At 43.8% G+C, this 18,414-nt stretch overlaps 1 protein-coding gene across 2 annotated transcripts in view; it reads left to right on the top strand.

Annotated features, from left to right (window-relative positions):
* map3k15 (mitogen-activated protein kinase kinase kinase 15) overlaps positions 1-18,414 on the top strand; it is a 137,445-nt gene that overhangs the window by 116,316 nt on the left and 2,715 nt on the right. The window contains exons 22-27 of one of the 2 annotated variants that reach the window (XM_043700555.1): positions 4,133-4,307; positions 4,666-4,851; positions 6,639-6,744; positions 9,274-9,496; positions 12,756-12,868; positions 13,203-13,300. In XM_043700555.1, the coding sequence (XP_043556490.1) occupies positions 4,133-4,307; positions 4,666-4,851; positions 6,639-6,744; positions 9,274-9,496; positions 12,756-12,868; positions 13,203-13,300 (901 nt within the window). Of the gene's footprint in view, positions 1-4,132; positions 4,308-4,665; positions 4,852-6,638; positions 6,745-9,273; positions 9,497-12,755; positions 12,869-13,202; positions 13,301-18,414 lie in introns of those variants that run through there. The other variant, XM_043700556.1, reaches the window with a different exon arrangement.

Genomic DNA, 18,414 nt, shown 5'->3' with positions numbered 1-18,414 from the left:
CATTGAAACTGACAATGTCTGCACTGAAACTGACAATGACCGCGCTGAAATTAACAAAGGCTGCACTGGAACTGACAATGACTGCCCCAAAATTATAAACAATTCTGCGATGATTATAACAAACAAACTATGTTACAGAGACAATAACCTCATCACTGACCTATTATATCACTAAATATACAAGAACATCTTGACATGAGCTCCGGGTTGAGAGAAGACTCGCAGCTGACCACTGTGCTGTTGGTGCCGCTCTCTCCCCGGAGCTGCGGTATTTCCTTGTGCAATAAACTCTGTTGTTGAACCCCGACTCTGACTCAGAGGCTGGTGATTTTCCCCACAACAATTGGCGCTGAGAGCAGGGTTCTTATTACTGGTGCCCTGGTTGAAGGCCATGATCGGGTAGCCGGGGTTTGTACCTGCAAACGGAATGAGTCAGACCGGGCCAAAGACACAGTTTAAAATGTATACTGATTGTAATGTTTAACTTGCTACAGACTGAGTTTAAAAAAATGTCAGTGCATATCTGGGGAGAATAAGTGTTAACTGTATTAACTGTTGTAAGAGGGTAGAGGAGTCCCGGTAGAGAGCACAGCCTATTGAGCCAGCATTCCCAGCCGACTGGCAAGTACTGACTAGTGGTGGTGGCCGGGAGGGTAGAGAAGTCCCACCCGTAGAGAGCACACCTTGCTAGGAGGCTGCTACAACCGTACGGACAGTGCTGGGACCGTATTATTGGCCAGAGGGTAGAGGCGCCCACACCTCCCTCCTCACTTCTCTCCAAGGCCCCAAAGGAAACTTCCATATCCGCCACAGATTCACCTGCGCCTCCACCCACATCATCTACTGCATCCGCTGCAGCCGGTGTGGCCTCCTCTATATTGGGGAGACAGGCCGCCTACTTGCGGAGCGATTCAGAGAGCACCTCTGGGCCACCCGGACGAACCAACCCAACCAACCTGTGGCACAGCATTTCAACTCCCCCTCCCACTCCACCGAGGATATGCAGGTCATTGGACTCATCCACCGCCAAACCACAACAATGCGACGGTCGGAGGAGGAGCGTCTTATCTTCCGACTGGGGACCCTCCAACCACAGGGGATGAACTTGGATTTCACCAGTTTCTTCATCCCCCCTCCCCCCACCTTGTCTCAGCCGGATCCTTCCCGCCCGGCACCGCCTTCCTGACCTGCAGTCTTCTTCTTGACCTCTCCGCCTCCATCCTACTCCGACCTATCACCCTCACCTTGACCTCTTCCCACCTATCACATTTCCAACGCCCCTCCTCCAAGTCCTTCCTCCCTACCTTTTATCTTCTCCTGCTGAACACTCTCTGCTCATTCCTGAAGAAGGGCCTGTGCCCGAAACGTCAAATCTCCTGTTCCCTGGATGCTGCCTGACCTGCTGTGCTGTTCCAGCAATAAAGTTTCAACGTAGAACTGGTGGAGAAAGCAGTTGAAAGCATACAATGTTTTCAGCTTTCTTAATGGAGGCATAGAGTACAAGCCAACGAAGACACTTGTTAGACCTCAATTGGAGCATTATGTACAGTTGTGGGTGCCACATTATAGGAAAGGTCTGCTTGTATTGGAGAGAGTGCAGAAGTCATTTACAAGAATGGTTCCAGGAATGCGAAACTTCCATTGTGACGACAGATTGAAGAAGTTCTCACGTCTCACCAGGGTTCCTTATACATTGAGCTCATCTACTTCCAATTGTATTGTTGTAGAAATTATTTTTAGAGGAGTCTTTTTTTTAAAAAATCATAATTTATCCAACTTCAATTCAGATCTCTATTTGCTCCTTAGCATCCATTTAGAATTCAAAGAAAGATTTTGTGTTTGGGATTTACAGTGGCTTAGAAGCACGTTTTGTAAAATTAAATGCAATGGTAAGTGCAGTTGTATGAAGTAACTAGTGAGTATTAATATTTTCCCCTTTCTCTCCAGAGAATAATATTCAGGGATTCAGGGTGAGAAACAGGGCAGAGGTATAAATGTGATTGGTCTTCAGAAGAGTTAGTGTAGATTTGATGGGCAGAATCTTGCCATGTGGTAAATATACGTGAAATTGGACAAAGTCAGCATGGGTCTATGAAAGACAAATCATGCTTAACAAATCTATTGGAGATTTTTTAGGATATGTCTAGTCGACCAGATAAGTGAATGCAAGGTGTTTTGATCTTTAGAAGGCTTTTGATCAGGTCTATTACAAGAAGTTAGTCAGCAAAGTTAATGCATATGGCATAGGGGGTAATGAATAGAGGGGCATGGATCAAGAATTGATTGACACGAAAAGGAGAATGGGAATAAGTTAGTATTTTCCAAGTAGTAGATAGTGGCATTAGTGGGGTACCTCAAGGATCAGCGCTTGGTCCCAAGCGTTTCATAATATATAAATGATCTTGATGAGGAAACCAAATGCCACGTCTCTAAGTTTGCAAATGAAAAAAAAAACAGGCAGGATTGTGAGTAGTGAGGAGGATGAAAGGAGACCTCAGGGTGTTTCAGACCAGTTGAGTGAGTGAGCAAACACATGACAGAATATGAAGCTATTCAGGTCGGTGTGAAAAACAGAAAGGAGGAGTATTATTTAAATTGTGATATCTTCGGAAGTGTGAATGTATATAGGGATCTGAGTATCCTTGTACACCAGTCAATGCAACTGGACAGGCAGGTGCAGCTGGCAATTATGAAGGCAAATGATATATTGACCTTCATTGTAAGAGAATTTAAGTTCAGAAGTAAGGATGGTCTTACTGCAGGTATACAGGCCCTTGGTGAGATCATACTGGGGAGCATTGCACATAGTTTTAGCCTCTCTAACTAAGTAAGGATATATTTGCCATAGTGGGGTGGGGTCACTAGGCTGGTATCTGACAGGACTGTCTTATGAGGGGAGATCAGATTGTTTCCCCTCTCTCTGCCTCCAAGATGCTGCTTAATGGCGAATGGCTAATACTAATGGCTTTATCTTTAGCAAGGTTACAGTTTGTTTTATCTGATTTCCTACCACTTTGGGAGTTTTGCAAATGGAGGAGGAGAAACTGCAGTGGGAAAAGAGGCAGAGGTGAGGGGGAGTTGCTGTGAAGGATGGGGGGAGGGGCTATAAGTTGGGAAAGAGGTTGAGAAAGGGAGTGAAGGGCTAAAAACAGTGAGGATGGAACGGGACTAAAAATAGGTTGCAGGGCTACAAGGGGAAGTGAGGGATAGCAGACATGGAGAGGATCTATAAAGGGGAGAGCAGTTTGCAAAGGGGAGTGCACAGTTACAACTCAATCAACGTTAAAATAGCTAGCTAACTGAGAACCAGGAAAACATGGAGTGAATTCCTTGCAACTGCATGTGGAGTCTCTGATGTAAGGCTGAAAAAGTTCACGAGCTGTTACGTTGGGGAGGAGGGGTGGCATGGCAGAAAGAAAGGATACTGTTGTAAAGGGCTCTGTCAGTTGGATAATTCAATTTAATGTAATCATAAAGATTTGCTTTTCTGTATTAGCACCTTTTGAGGCATCTATCATACTGTACATTAATGCAGTTGTTACACCTCAAGTAAAGACAACCATGCAACCATTTAGCTGTGACCTAACCAATCTCTGGACATCATTTTCAGGTATTCACCCATGTATAAAGAAGTCTGTGTTACTTATTTTGTTAAAAACATATTTGTTGCTACCTTGGTCTTTAAATATTGTATTATGTAGTAAAAGAATTACTTCCATGTTTGTTGTGGCTTTAATAGAAGTTTTAAAGGAATTGTGATGACTATTGGGGATATTGATGAATCCTTATAATTCTGCTTTTGAGTCCAATTGCCCCACATGCCAACATAAATACAGAAGGTAATATTACCACGTTTTTAAAATGGGAAGGGAGTTCATGAAAATCATTAAAATATTTTCACTCCTGGTGCTAACAGTTCTGTGTAAATATAAGTAGTTGTTTAGTTGTGCTTGATTGATCTTTGGAATGACCTCCATTATGAATGGATACCTTAATTGATGTCGGATGTGTCTTCAATCGCGTGCAAAATGCAGAATTAAGAGATGACAGTATCTTGGAAATGTACTGTTTTTTTGTTGATAATTCTTCAGAATTTTCCCTCTAATCTGCCTCTAATTGTTCAATAACACAGTATCCCTGATGTACCTTCGTCCTCTAAAGATCGAAGCAGTCCAGTTTCTTCCGATGAGATAGACACAGGCCTCTTCCTGTTGAAGAAAGACAGTGAACGCAGATCCATTCTTCACAAAATCTTGATTGTGGATGAGAATCAGGTTGTTTCCAACCTGTTGGAAAGTCTGACACAGGTAAGTAGGCTTTTCCACACTGTAAGTTGTTACATGTGATGCAGAATGAGTATCTTTCCCGAGAGTGGTTACATGAAATACTTTTGCCTCGTTCACCGAGGATCAAGTATTTATTGCCATATATGTGATCCCAGCTGCTCTTAATGTTAACCTGTTGAATAGTTAATTTTCATTTTAAAATAAATCCTATGCTGTTCACCTTAAGATTTGGCAGAATGGAGCTCTTCCCCATTATGGCTACCAGGTATCGGCATCAAATTTGCTTGTATCAGAAATAGAATGGTTAGTTCACAGTCATCACACTGACCTCCCCACCATTTTCCAGATACACTTAATAACTGGATGTTTTATTTTGTAGGGGCACGAAGAGCTTAAGCTGTCAGTTGACCACATTAAACAGATTATTGGTATTTTGCGGGATTTTGTTCGTTCCCCAGAGCGAAGAGTGATGGCCAACACCATCTCCAAAATCAAACTGGACTTGGATTTTGATGGTATCTCCATAAACCAGTTTCAGCTGGTTCTGTTTGGTTTCCAGGATGCGGTAAGTCTTCAGGCAATGGAATGATGCATTCAGTAGTGCTCAAATTGTTCTATACCGGGGCAACTTGTGACATCCACTGGCATAAGATGAAACATTTGAGCTAGTGCTCATTGTATGTTGTTGAATGAAAGTTTACTTGAATATTTGGTGCCAAGAGTCTTGCATCCAACTGTGAGGTGTATAATTGAAATTGGACAACACTTGTGTATTTGAACCTTAAGCAGGGAAAGGATTTTGATGCAACGAAGATCCGGCAAAATGACTTCAATTCATGGTGGTATTAAGTGCGTGATTTCCATAGTTTCGCACGGAATTGGTTAAGCAATGAAGTGAATAGTGGCTATGGAGCTCATAAAGGCGTAGTGGTAGAGACACATTGGAGATGGTTGGTCAGAGAAAAGATAACAGACCAGGAGCAGCTGACTCTGCCAACAAAGAAGGGAGACAAAGTCAACATGGTCAAACCTGCAAATAAGAACAGAAAAAAAAAGAGAAAGAAGCAAGTATTCTAAATTTAAAATAATATACGGTGAATAAAGCCACAGAGATTAAAGAGATGAAGAAGTTAACTTGGTAACAAGGAACTCTGTGCATGATAATTAACTTTTTTTTGTTTTACTGCAAGATGGCAATGGATTAGAACTCCTCAGCTGGAGTCTGTTTCAACTCTTCGTACCTCCCATTCTTGAGCCTTGAATGAAGTCAGCATCCACTCCTGGCCTCAATGTGAAGCCAAGTGTGGACTGAGTTGGAAGGACTGTTATTCTGAACTTTTAATTTCTTTATTTTTCTAATTGATTCTGATGATGTTGTGCTTTTGTGCCTGAGATGGCATGAAGGTTGGACCTTTTCTTTATTTTTCTCATTTTTTTCCCCCAAGAATTTGTACTTAAGAATCTGTGGCGAATGTGAGTACTGCAGATGCTGGAGATTAGAGTTGAGAGTGAGGTGCTGGAAAAGCACAGCAGGTCAGGCAGCATCCAAGGAGCAGGAGAATCAGGTCATGAGGACAGTACTGAGCTGGAAGGTTGGAACTGGGGTAAGGTGGGGGTAGGGTAAATGAGGAAACTGGTGAAGTCTACATTGTTGTCCTGGGGTTGAAGGGTCCCGAGGCGGAAGATGAGGCGGTCTTCCTGCAGGCGTCAAGGTGGTTAGGGAGTGGCGGTGGAGGAGGTCCAGGACCTGCATGTCTTCAGCAGAGTGGGAGGGGGAGTTGAAGTGTTCATCCACGGGGCAGTGGGGTTGATTTGTGTGGGTGTCCTGGAGATCTTCTCTGAAGCACTCTGCGAGTAGGCGTCCTGTCTCCACAGTGTAGAGGAGACCGCATCATGAGCAACAGATACAGTAAATGACATGTGTGGAGGTGCAGGTGAAACTCTGATGGTTGTGGAAGGCTCCTTTGGGGCCTTGGATGATTGCAAAACCTGCACCCACACCTCCCCCCTCACCTACATCCTATGTGGGTACGTTCGTAGGATTACTGCCTCTTTCTTCATACCATTTCATAGTTACACACATGAAGAAGGAAACTGAGTCACGCCTTAATGTCTATTTAGTTTTAATAAGCACTTTCTGTATTTTAATGTGTATAAATACATTTCTACTAAATCTGGTGCTTTTGAGTTGTGATGCCCTTTGTTACTAATATATTGACAAGTGGATAAATGAGTTCTTGTTCAGCGATTGGTGGATTTATTTGATGGTTTAGTTTAGTTCCACTTCTCTGAAAAAGGATAAAGAGTGCTACACAAGATGTAACTCTTGTTCTTTATTTTGCCGTGCTTCAGATTAATAAGGTTTTGAGACACCATCACATAAAGCCTCACTGGATGTTTGCAATGGATAACATTATCCGCCGTGCAGTCCAAGCGGCAGTCACCATCCTCATCCCAGGTACTCAATTCCTCACCTTTGGAATCTCTCTCCTCTTCATCTTTTAAGCCTCAAATTTTATTTTATGGCATTTTGGCTCCAGAGAGAATATGTTAAGTAAACTAATTTCGTCCCGTTGTAGCAAAGTCCCATTCGTTATCAGAAGTCAAGTTTTGGAAGACAGTTACCTCAGCCCTTACTCCTAGAATAATACCAAAGATGGACACTGTTGCTTCTACTTGCCTGTGGCTGTGCCTTTGCTAAATTCTTTTTGGATCTAACATAATAATTCCCATTGCTTAGTGTTGCTGCGGAATGGAACTGATCCCAGATAATCAATCCCACAATGATTTATCCAGACACATTTTCCTTACTGTCTGTAGTGCCAATCTATTCCTTCTTTGTCTTTTTAAATTATCTAGAATCCCAATAGTGTGGAAGCAGGCCATTCAGCCCATCGAGTCCACACTGATCCTCTGAAGAGCATCCCATCCAGACCCACACTCCTCTCTTATCCCTGTAACCTTGCATTTCCTATGGCTAATCCACCTAGCCTGGACACTAGGGGCAATTTAGCATGGCCAATCCAGGCAAAAGTGAGCACTGTAGATTCTGGAGAGTCAGAGTTGATAAAACGTGGCACTAGAAAAGGCACAGCAGGTCTGACAGTATCTGAAGAGCTAGACAGTCTGTGCCTTTTCCAGCATCATGCTTTATCAGCACGGCCAATCCACTAACCTGCACATCTTTAGACTGGGAGGAAACCCATGAAGACACAGGGAGAATGTATAAACTCCATGCAGCCAGTCGCACAAGGCTAGAATTGAACCCAGGTCCTTGGCGCTGTGAGGCAGCAGCGCTAACCACTGAGCCACCATGCCACCCGTAAGCTGAATTCCACTGCTGCAATGTCACATGTTTGCTAGTTCTGACCATATTTGGTCAAACTCAATTTCAGCTTGCTTTTCTTTTGGTTCATGGCAAGGCAAACTTTACTAACCATAACTTCCCTTGTGTTTGTCTCAACACTGATATGATCATCCAGTTCATTGTAAATTTCAACTTGTTGATTGCAAGTTCTCACAAGTTCTTTGGCCATTTTTTTTCTCTAATCTCTTCATTTGCTCTTTACTTGCATGGCTATGCCACAAGCAGTTTTTATGCATTTATTAAGCATGTTATAAGTTGTATGACAATCCAAACACTATGCTGTTCAGATCAGAATTCCACAGGTATTGCACATAATGTACAATGTATTAGACCCTGGATAATGGTAAAATTGAAGTCTGTACCTTACAATGAAAGAATAGATAGTAACATCAATGGAAACCCATGTGAAATTACCAACTTGTCAATAGAATACCAATCAACAGGGTTGTTGTGGTGCAGTGGTAGTCTCCTGACCTCTGGACGGGAGCCCTGAACTGAAGTCTCATAACGAGTTTAAGCAGTTGATTAGAAAATAGTTAGAATTCCAGTCAGAGTTACAGGTAGAAGATCCTTTATCTGAACATCCAAAAACCAAAAAGCTCCAAAATCCGAAGGTTTTTTGTCATGATTTTTTTTTCTTATGAACAAGGTTATTTGGCGAGCAAACAATTAACCCAAGTGGACACCCACTCGATGTGTGTCACTCAGGTGCAACATGGGGGATGTGGCCAAGAGCTGACAGGCCTGGGGTTTCTCTGTGAATGCCCCCAAGTCGACACCCACTCAATATGTGTCACTCAGATGCGACATTGATGGGGGGGGAGTGGGGAGCATGGCCAAGCACATTCTTAGTTAGAAGTCTGCTTCTCGGGTAAGATTTTTAAAAATTTCACCAGATTAGATTCCCTACAATATGGAAACAGGCCCTTTGCCCCAACAAGTCCATACCGACCCTTACGAAGAGTAACCCATCCAGACCCATTCCCCATATTCACCCCTGACTTTGGGTAATTTAGCATGACCAATTCACCTAACCTGCACATCCTTGGATTGTGGTAGGAAACCAGAGCACCCAGAGGAGACCCACGCAGACACAGGGCGAATGTGCAAACTCCAAACAGTCAGTTACCCAAGGCAGGAATCAAACCTGGGTCCCTGGCGCTGTGAGGCAATAGTGCTAACCACTAAGCCACCATGCCACCATTCTGAAAACCGAAAAATTCAGAATTCCGAAAAACAGCTGGTCCCGAGCATTTCTTTCTGAGATGGTAACCTTCTTGTATTGGGAATGCCGACATTAACTGTAGCCACATGGCAACATTGGTCTTACAAGCCAAAATTGAGGGACCGTAAAATTCAAAGACTCTATCAAGCCTGATCCATAATATGATAATCCAGACAATCCTGAACCAATATTTTGTATCTTCTTCCTCCATCCCTCCCTACTGGACAACTACAATATCCTCCATATCTCAAAGAACATATTGCACAAGATCGTGAAGGACATTAAATAAATAGTGGCTTCCATTAAAAGTTAAAGAAGGAACACATCTTTTAGTTTTATGTTTTGTTTTGTTAATGCTTAGACACTAATATTTCAAAGGCTATTTGACCTTTTAGAGTTGCGCTCTCATTTTGGCACTACCTCTGAGGGAGAAGGGCTGGACAAAGATACAGATGAGGTGGAAGAGCCCATGTACCTACAGGAAGAGGAATCTGAAAACAAGGACCCTCCTGTTACTCCAAAAGCGAGCAATTTTAGTTCACTCGCATCGCAAGACTTTCAGCACCTACAAAATCCTCTGAGTGTGCAGCTGAGAGAACTGAGACTGGAGACTAACCGGTATTGAGCCTTTATATACACACAAAGAGCTGCACGTTGTGGTAATCTGAAATAGAATGAGAAACTGCTGAAGAAACTCAGCAGGTCTGGCAGTATCTGTGGAGAGAGAAACAAACAAAGTTAGCATTTCCAGTTCAAAGTGATTCTCCATGGGCACAGTTCTGATGAAATGTCACATTTTATTTGAATTGTTATTTCTTTCTCTCTCCACAGACCTCTTGACTTTCCCCACCACCTTGTTTTAATTTTAGATATTAAGTCTTTGTCCATCTTGAGTCTGAAGATAGAAACTCATTCCTGGGTGTCATCATAAGACCTTAACAACTAGAAGCAGGAGCTGGAGTAGGCCCTCTGGCCCTTTGAGCTCGCTCTGCCATTCAATAAGATCATAGCTGATCTTTTCATGACCTCACTCCACTTACCTGCCCTCGCACTGTAATCCTCAGTCCTTTCACTGTTCCAAAATTTATCTACCTTGGCTTTGAAAATGTTTACTGAGGAAGCCTCAACCACATCACTGGGCAGGGAATTCCATAAGTTCACAACCCTCTGGGTGAAGAAGTTCCTCCTCAATTCAGTTCTAAATCTGCTCCCTCTAATTCTGAGGTTATGCCCTCTTGTCGTAGTTTCACCCTCCAGTGGAAACATCCTCTCTAATTCTATCTTATCTATTCCCTTCATACTTTAATGTTTCTATAAGATCCCACCTCATTCTTCTAAATTCCGTTGAACATAATCCCAATCTACTCAGCCTATCCTCATAAGCCAACCCTGTCAACTCCAGAATCAACCTAGTGAACCTCCTCTCCACCCCCTCCAGTGCCAGTACATCCCTTTTCAAATAAGGAAACCAAACCTGCACACAGTATTCCAGGTGTGGCCTCAGCAGCACCCTATACAGCTACAACATAACCTCCTTGCTTTTAAACTCAATCCCTTTAGCAGTGACGGACAAAATTCCATTTGCCTTCCTCAATTCAGTTCTAAATCTGCTCCCTCTAATTCTGAGGTTATGCCCTCTTGTCGTAGTTTCACCCTCCAGTGGAAACATCCTCTCTAATTCTATCTTATCTATTCCCTTCATACTTTAATGTTTCTATAAGATCCCACCTCATTCTTCTAAATTCCGTTGAACATAATCCCAATCTACTCAGCCCATCCTCATAAGCCAACCCTGTCAACTCCAGAATCAACCTAGTGAACCTCCTCTCAACCCCCTCCAGTGCCAGTACATCCCTTCTCAAATAAGGAAACCAAACCTGCACACAGTATTCCAGGTGTGGCCTCAGCAGTACCCTATACAGCTACAACATAACATCCCTGCTTTTAAACTCAATCCCTTTAGCAGTGACGGACAAAATTCCATTTGCCTTCCTAATTACCTGTTGTGGGAGAAAGTGAGGTCTGCAGATGCTGGAGATCAAAGTTGAAACTTTATTGCTGGAACAGCACAGCAGGTCAGGCAGCATCCAGGGAACAGGAGATTCGACGTTTCGGGCACAGGCTTCTTCCTGAAGAAGGGCCTGTGCCCGAAACGTCGAATCTCCTGTTCCCTGGATGCTGCCTGACCTGCTGTGCTGTTCCAGCAATAAAGTTTCAACTAATTACCTGTTGTACCTGCAGACCAACCTTCTGTGATTCATGCACAAGCAACTGAGGTCCCTCAGCACAGCAGCATGCTGCAAATTTTACCATTCAAGTAATAGTCCTTTTTACTGTTATTCTGACCAAAATGGATGACTTCACATTTATTAACATTGTACTCCACCTCCCAGACCTTTGCCCACTCACTTTATCTATCTACGTTCCTTTGCAAAGTTTCACAGTCCTCTCACACGTTGCTCTACCACTCATCTTAGTGTCATCTGCAAACTTTGACACACTACATGTGGCCCCCAACTCCAAATCGTCTATATAAATTGTGATTAATGCAGTCCCAACACTGATCTCTGAGGTACATCACTACTCAGACAGAAAAGCAATCATTTATCCTCACTCTTTGCTTTCAATTAGTTAACCAATCCTCTATCCATGCTAATATATTGCCCATAACATCTTGCATGTTTATCTTATGTAGCAGCCTCTTGTGCAGCACCTTGTCAAATACCTTTTGGAAATTTAGGTATGCCACATCTACTGGATTCCCATTATCCACTATGCTCATACTGTCTTCATAGAATTCCAGTAGATTAGTCAAGCATGACCTGCGCTTCATGAACCCATGTTGCATCTGCCCAATGGGACAATTTCTATCTATCTGCCTTGCTATTTCTTCCTTGATAATAGCCTTAAGCATTTCCCCACTCCAGAAGTTAAGCTAACCAGTCTATAGTTCCCCATCTTGTGTCTACCTCCTTTTTTTAAACAGTGACATTACATTTGCTGTTTCCAATCATCTACAACTTTAGTGTTTTACAAGACCACAGCAAAGTTGAACCTTGATGTTATCCTTAGTGGCAGGTTCCTACACCTTTCAGATTAAAGGTTGTGAGTTCAAATTTCATCTGACAATTCAGTTCACTACTGAAGGAGTGCTGTGCTGTCTTCCAGAGACACTGTCTCTTGGATAGACATTAACGATCCCAGGGCACTTTGTCGAAGCAGAATAGTGGAGATCTGCAGATCCCTTGCAAGTACATATTGCTCAACCAACACTGAAAGATAATGATCTGCTAATGTATTTCACTGTAGCTTCTGGGATCTTGCTTTTTGCAGATATTTTGTTGCACTTTCAAAATTGCAGAGGGGACTTCATTTTAAAAAATAATTAACTATGGAGCACTTTGGGGTACCTAGAGATTGTGACAGAGATCTGAATAGAATTTAGATATACAGTCAATCATTGAAGAGTTGAAGTTTAAAGCAACTGAATGCTCATCCTCCTTTACCAATCTTCGATAAATTGTAAGAATATTCCCCCATCATTATCTAACTATAAACATAATCCTAATTTCAAGATTGTAAATTGTTTATCCTATTAGTTATCATGTAATCTGAACACATTTGAATACTGTGTGTTAACTCACTCTGTGGTAATGTTCTCTGTTTATTGCATAAGTAAGGAAAATGGTTGAAAGCTGAATTGATAATGAAGATGTCTCTGTTTACCTTCCATGTGCGACACGAGTTATAACACTTCAAGAGTACCTCATGGTCTGTAAAAGGCCTTTGGAACATCTTGGGATCATGAAACGCACTATATAAACACAATTTTTAGTTGCTCGTTGAGTTGTGAGATGTTCTCATTGTGACCCTGTAGGCTTTTGGAAGACTTGGTCCAGAAGGAGAAAGAGTATCAGAAGCTTCTTCAACAAACAATTGAGCAGATACAGCAGGATGTGTATCTTCTTCAGTTAAAATCCAATCCAACAGGTAAATTGAAAATGAAGCTGCTAGACGGGTAGCACTCTCAAAACTGCCCACTGCAGGTTATCTTCCTTCTCTGTATCTTTTAGTGCATATTGAAGCAAACGTAGAATAAAACACTCATCCACACACTCCAAACACACAGGAATTTACGGTTTAACCACTCCTGTTAACCAAAACACATCTGCATTTATTTAGTCATGAAAACCGGTTGTAACTTCTTTTGAAATGTTTAGTCATTTATTTTGTCCATCTCAGCTGATTCTTGTTTTAGCTCTTTATTAAAAAGAATGGTTCTGACTGAGACTGAATAGCTGACTGCATTGTCTTCTCCATTCAGTTCCTTCAGTGCCAAACCCTCCTGATCATCACAGAACGGATCGAGAGCTTACTGAATGGCTTCAAGAGCAAGGAGCAGATCCAGTTACAATAAACAGGGTAACGGCTAGTATCTAAGATGCAACATTGAGTAAACATTCAAAAATGCTCTTGTCAACGGATGACTGTTTAACAGAATGGCTTAAAACTGTTTTTGATGTAGATTCCTTGGATATGGGCCAGAGGAGATTTTTTTAGTGGTATTAATAATTTGTCTTATTATTGTTTTGCATTTATTTCCATTAATCTCCCCTTATTTACTCTCCAGTCCTCATTCATATTCTCTCACCCTCTTCCTTCTCATGGGTTCCTCTTTGTTTATCACACCTTTCTCTTTCTCCTTCTGCATCCTTCCACTCTTTTTCATGTAAAGAATGTATCCTCCTTTCTTTGGTGTGTCTGTCTAATGGCTGATCTTCTATCTCAATGCCAATTTCCTGCCCAACTCAATACCCCTTTATGTCTTTCATGTCTAGAAATCTATTGGTACATAGTTGATGAATAAACCTCTGCCGTCCTCTGGGTTCGAGAATACAAAGATTCATCACAGTCTTCATAAGGAAATTCCTCCTCTTCCCGGTTCTAAATGACTTGCCCCTTATTCTGCCACTGCCCTGTGGTTCAGCACTCCAGCCACTAGCCACTCAAAGCCAGGGAAGATGTCTTTCCTGTATCTGCCTTGTCGATTTCTGTGAGAGTATTGAATGTCTCACTGAGGTCACATCCTTCTCAAGCCCAGAGAATACAGGCTCAGTCTCCTCATGAGGCAATCTTGCCATCCCAGGATCTAGTTTGGTGAGTCCTTTTAGCAAACCATCTTTATCAAGTATATACTTCCTCAGAGAGTGTTGTGGTGCAATGACAGTGTCCCTACCCCTCGGCTAGGCGGTCTGGGTTCGAGATCCACCTACCCCACAGGTGTGGCATAAGGTGTCTGAACGGATTGACTAAACTAACTCTCCTTCCTTTGGTCAGTGAACACAATAAACCCCCATCCACCACCCCCCCAAAAAAGATGCACTTTGGATAAGTTATGGCATGGCTTCTTTATTCAATTTCTTTTTGCAATAAAGGCCCCTAGCATTTGGCCATCCTAATTTCTTGCTGTGCTGGCACAGTAACCTCCAGAGACTCATGAACTTCAACATTTTATTTTGATTTTATTTATTGTCACGTGTATTTTGTTACAAAGTGCAGTGGAAAGTCTTGTGCAGTGCGGCCACTCTCTGGGTGTCGTCTTAAAACACAGAATATAAAAGCAGAGGAATAAAGCAGAACGGTCCAACGTTAACAGTCAAGACTGTCAAGTGCTCTGCCGTGGCTCTGGTGGCCCTCCGCTGATGCTGGAATGAGTTGCCACTCTTCGGAGTCATCTCACCTCCACCTCACCACCACTGGACCAATTCAGCCACCGCCAGTGTTGCTGGGCACTGCACCGGCCCAAACGCAACTCCGCTGCCGCTATGAGTCTGCTTCGGGGACCCACCCCTTTGCTGATTACAGCCACTGCCGGTGCTGCCAGGTTCCATACTGGTACCTGAACGAACTTCCGCCACGCCGGACGCAGGCACTGCTGGGAACCCAAACCCGCCTCCACTGCAGCAGCCACATGTTGGCGCTAGGACCGCCTCGTCACCGCGGGAGCTGCCGGGATCCCCATAATTATCACCACGAGCCTGGGCTGGGGACTGGGGGCTGGGGGCTGGGGGCTTGGCCCACCCGCTGCCAATGCCATCATCGCGACTGAGCTCTTGAACAAGAGCAAAGTAAAATAGAAGAGGGAAAGAAAGAGGGAAAAGAAATAAAGACAAGTGGACAGAGCAGATGTGCCCTGGGTTCAGATGTCCGACTCCACCACCATCTTACTGGATTCTGGCCTTCGTTCAGATACCAACATTTTCCAATTTACACCATTTATGAAATACTGTGGTAGCGAAAATAGAAATGGATAAATTTATATTTTTCCACAGTATGCACCGTGTTCAAAATTCTTTCCCAGGCCTTCAGACTATCTTAATGCTCTTTGAAGTCTCTTTGTGTCCTCCTTACAGTTCTCACTTCCATCCAGTTTTTGTGTCACCAAATAACCTGAGTGTATTACTTAGCGTCCCCACATCCAAATCGTTGGGTTGAACCTTACCAGAAATCGACTCAGTCTCATTTTTGTTGGGTTTCATGGAGGGTTTCTTTCTCTGAGTTTTCTCATGTTATCTCAAACCCGCTTTATTAACTAGGTTTCATACCCCATGGTCTCCCTCATGTCTGATGTTAACCCGATATACCCCCTTGCTGCAGGCAGGTGTATTTGGCAGGACATTCTGGGATTCCTGGTGCTGGCACCAGACTCAGAAGGGCGTTGTGCACCCAGTCAAGTGTAGTCAGTCCGGCGGAGCCCTGTACCATTCGTGACATTTACCCCAGAGATGAAAGACAAGGGAAAACTGGAGTTTTGCTTTGTGGAGCGGGACCTGGGGTTCTTGCTGGATAGGGTGATGCAGAGGAGACCGTCATCTGCTTCCAGGGCTTGTGGAGAAGCCACGACAGCAGATTGTGCCAGCCTGGACTGAGGTTGCCACATCAGTCAGTGCAGCCTTAGTCAGCCGAAGTAACCTGCAGCAGTGTAACAACAAGGTCAATGACCTTCTCCCCACTATCAGGGGAAGTGCTACCTCATGCTCACTCTATCTCTGCGACTGAACCCACCTCCCAACAAAGCTCAGGTTCTACCCCTCTCACTGTTGCATGCAATCATCTTCCCTCACCGACCCAATCCTTCCACACTGCTCACCCTGCGTGCCCTTTTCGTTGCTGACTCACTCACTCAGGGCACTCGACACCTTTCCCTCACCTGCACCAGCACCAAAAGTTGTGCCATCTCACACAGTCCCTCCCCTTCTCTTATTCCAGTGGGAAACTGCCCATAATAAGACCAGAAGAGCCAGGTTTGGTTGGTGGGGCCACCTGCCTTTCAGTTCCTCACCTTGTATGAGGAAAAGATCTTGACACTCACTGGCAAGAGCCTGTGGAGACGTAGGATCATCCATGTCATGCTAAGCGGAAAAGGCATGTTACCCATTGCTGTGTTACCCTCCCATTACCCCATTGTGACTATGTATTCTCAACATAACCTGGACTTTTGTTCCTTGTTCCTTTGTCCTCCTGCAGGTATTTGCTTTGTCTCTGCTGTCAAGGTGATGCCACAGGAGGTGCCATCGTGCACCACTGAGGAAGAGGGCACTGTAACCTCAGGGAAAGCATCAGCAAGGCTGGTTCCTGCACCTTACATCAGCTGAGATCATGACACCTCATGGGTACTTAATCTAGGTTGGAGTAGGGAGCACCTGCTGGTGGACATGCCACTGCCAAGCAGCTGCCAGTGAAGAAATACCCCAAGTCATTGGCACTGAAAAGGACTACCAAAGACAAGCTTCTGCTCAGCCCCAGGCACGACAGGACCCATGGTGCCAATCTTTCAGGATTTGATACAAATACATACAGGAACAGCGGGCAGGATTTGTTGGTGGCACAGGGCAACCTGACACGAGGTTACAGAATTGCAGCAACCCTGCTAACTTGGGTTAATGTCTGGTCCCCAGCGGAGGGATCCATGGAGAGCCAAGTGCAGCACCGTCAGTGTCTGCTGGATATACACACGGACTTGCACTCCACACGGCTGTAACCATTGCTGCTCATCAAGGTGACGGGGCATTGTCCTCACTCCAGGTTCCCCTTCCTCATAAGGAAGCAGGTTAGTGAGTGACAATAGGCGCACAACTGGAGGAATAACCACATACACTCCTGCTGAAGTCTCCTCTTGAGTGGCCAGGCCTTGCATATCCACCCTACCTGCCCCCTTCACCCCTGACCTTCAGGCTGAGGAGGATGCACTTTGCTCTGGGTAGGGCATACTCAGCAAGTCTAGGCCTTTGAAATGCAAACATTCCCTGGGGTCACCTCCAAGGTAATGGCCATCAATGTGGAGCAGGCTCCCACCATTCCAGCACTGAGGCGTAGTGGGAGGGAATCAAAGATGACCTCCAAGGGCACACAGGTGACCTGTCACTGTAAATATGTTCTCACCTTTATAAAAGTAAGTTCACTTTACATCACCAGCTGTGTGAGCGAATGTCTGCCTAGCTGCAACTGCAGCATTGACGGGATAAAACTGAGCCATCCTTAGCGTGACATTTTATGGTCCAAGCTATGAAGTGACCAGGTGGTTGCTACTTTAGCAACAAGGGTCACTCTTTCCAGACTGCATTACGGCCATTAGTGGGATTGGTTTTGTCATTTTGTGACATGCAGTCAACTTTGTTTGGGGTGAGGTGTTGGAGTGCTTAATGCTTAAGGTTCCCATATAGCATGGTCATGTCTTTCAGCTGAGCTGTATGGGACTTCATGTGATGTTGTTGCCCCTTCCTCTGTCCCTGTCAGAATGAAACACCCTGCCCCACTCTGGGTGTGATAGCAACCATTTTTATCTCTGTTGCATGCTGTCATTTATGGCAAGATAGAAAGAAACAACAGTTGCTCTTAAAGCAGTGACTTGCAGGCTCAGCCTCTTAGCAGCCTTAGCAAAACCCAAAGGTACACATTCCCTTCTTGGTAGTCCTATTCTTCAACCCAATAGGCTTTAAATGTCCCCAAGAGTTAACCCAATCTAAATATTGATCTCCCCACTTTACCCCAAACCCAGACATATCAAGTAAAGGTGCTAGATGTGGTAGTGCACAATGTGGGAAGTTAACCAGGTATGTCTTGTAAACACAAAAAGCTCGAAAAATTCAACTTTCACTATGTCTGCTCTCTCTTTATTCCTTCTATTGTCTTTATTTTTCCTCTATGTTGTGTCTCTCCTCTCTCTATCCTTCCTTTCTTTGGTGTGTTTCATTAAGCTTTCTCTATTTACTATATCTCCTTATCCCTCCACTGGTCTCTCTCTCTCTCCCTCCTCTCTCTGATCCTCCTTCTCTTCATTCCTCTTCCTTTCTGTTTTCTCTATCCTTCCTGTTGCTCATGATTTTTATTACTCCTACTATCAGTAGTGTATCTCTATTGCTCTACTGAACTTTGTTTATTCCTCCTCCCTCCTTTTCTCTACCTTTACTCTTCATGGTATTATTTTCTCTTGCACTCTCTCTTTATTCCTTTCTGCGCAATGTATACATTTGATA

This window comes from Chiloscyllium plagiosum, chromosome 12 (assembly GCF_004010195.1).
Source record: "Chiloscyllium plagiosum isolate BGI_BamShark_2017 chromosome 12, ASM401019v2, whole genome shotgun sequence".
Lineage (NCBI taxonomy): Eukaryota > Metazoa > Chordata > Chondrichthyes > Orectolobiformes > Hemiscylliidae > Chiloscyllium > Chiloscyllium plagiosum.
The sequence above is the reverse complement of the archived record's forward strand: the minus strand, read 5'-3'. Positions and strand labels throughout refer to the sequence as shown.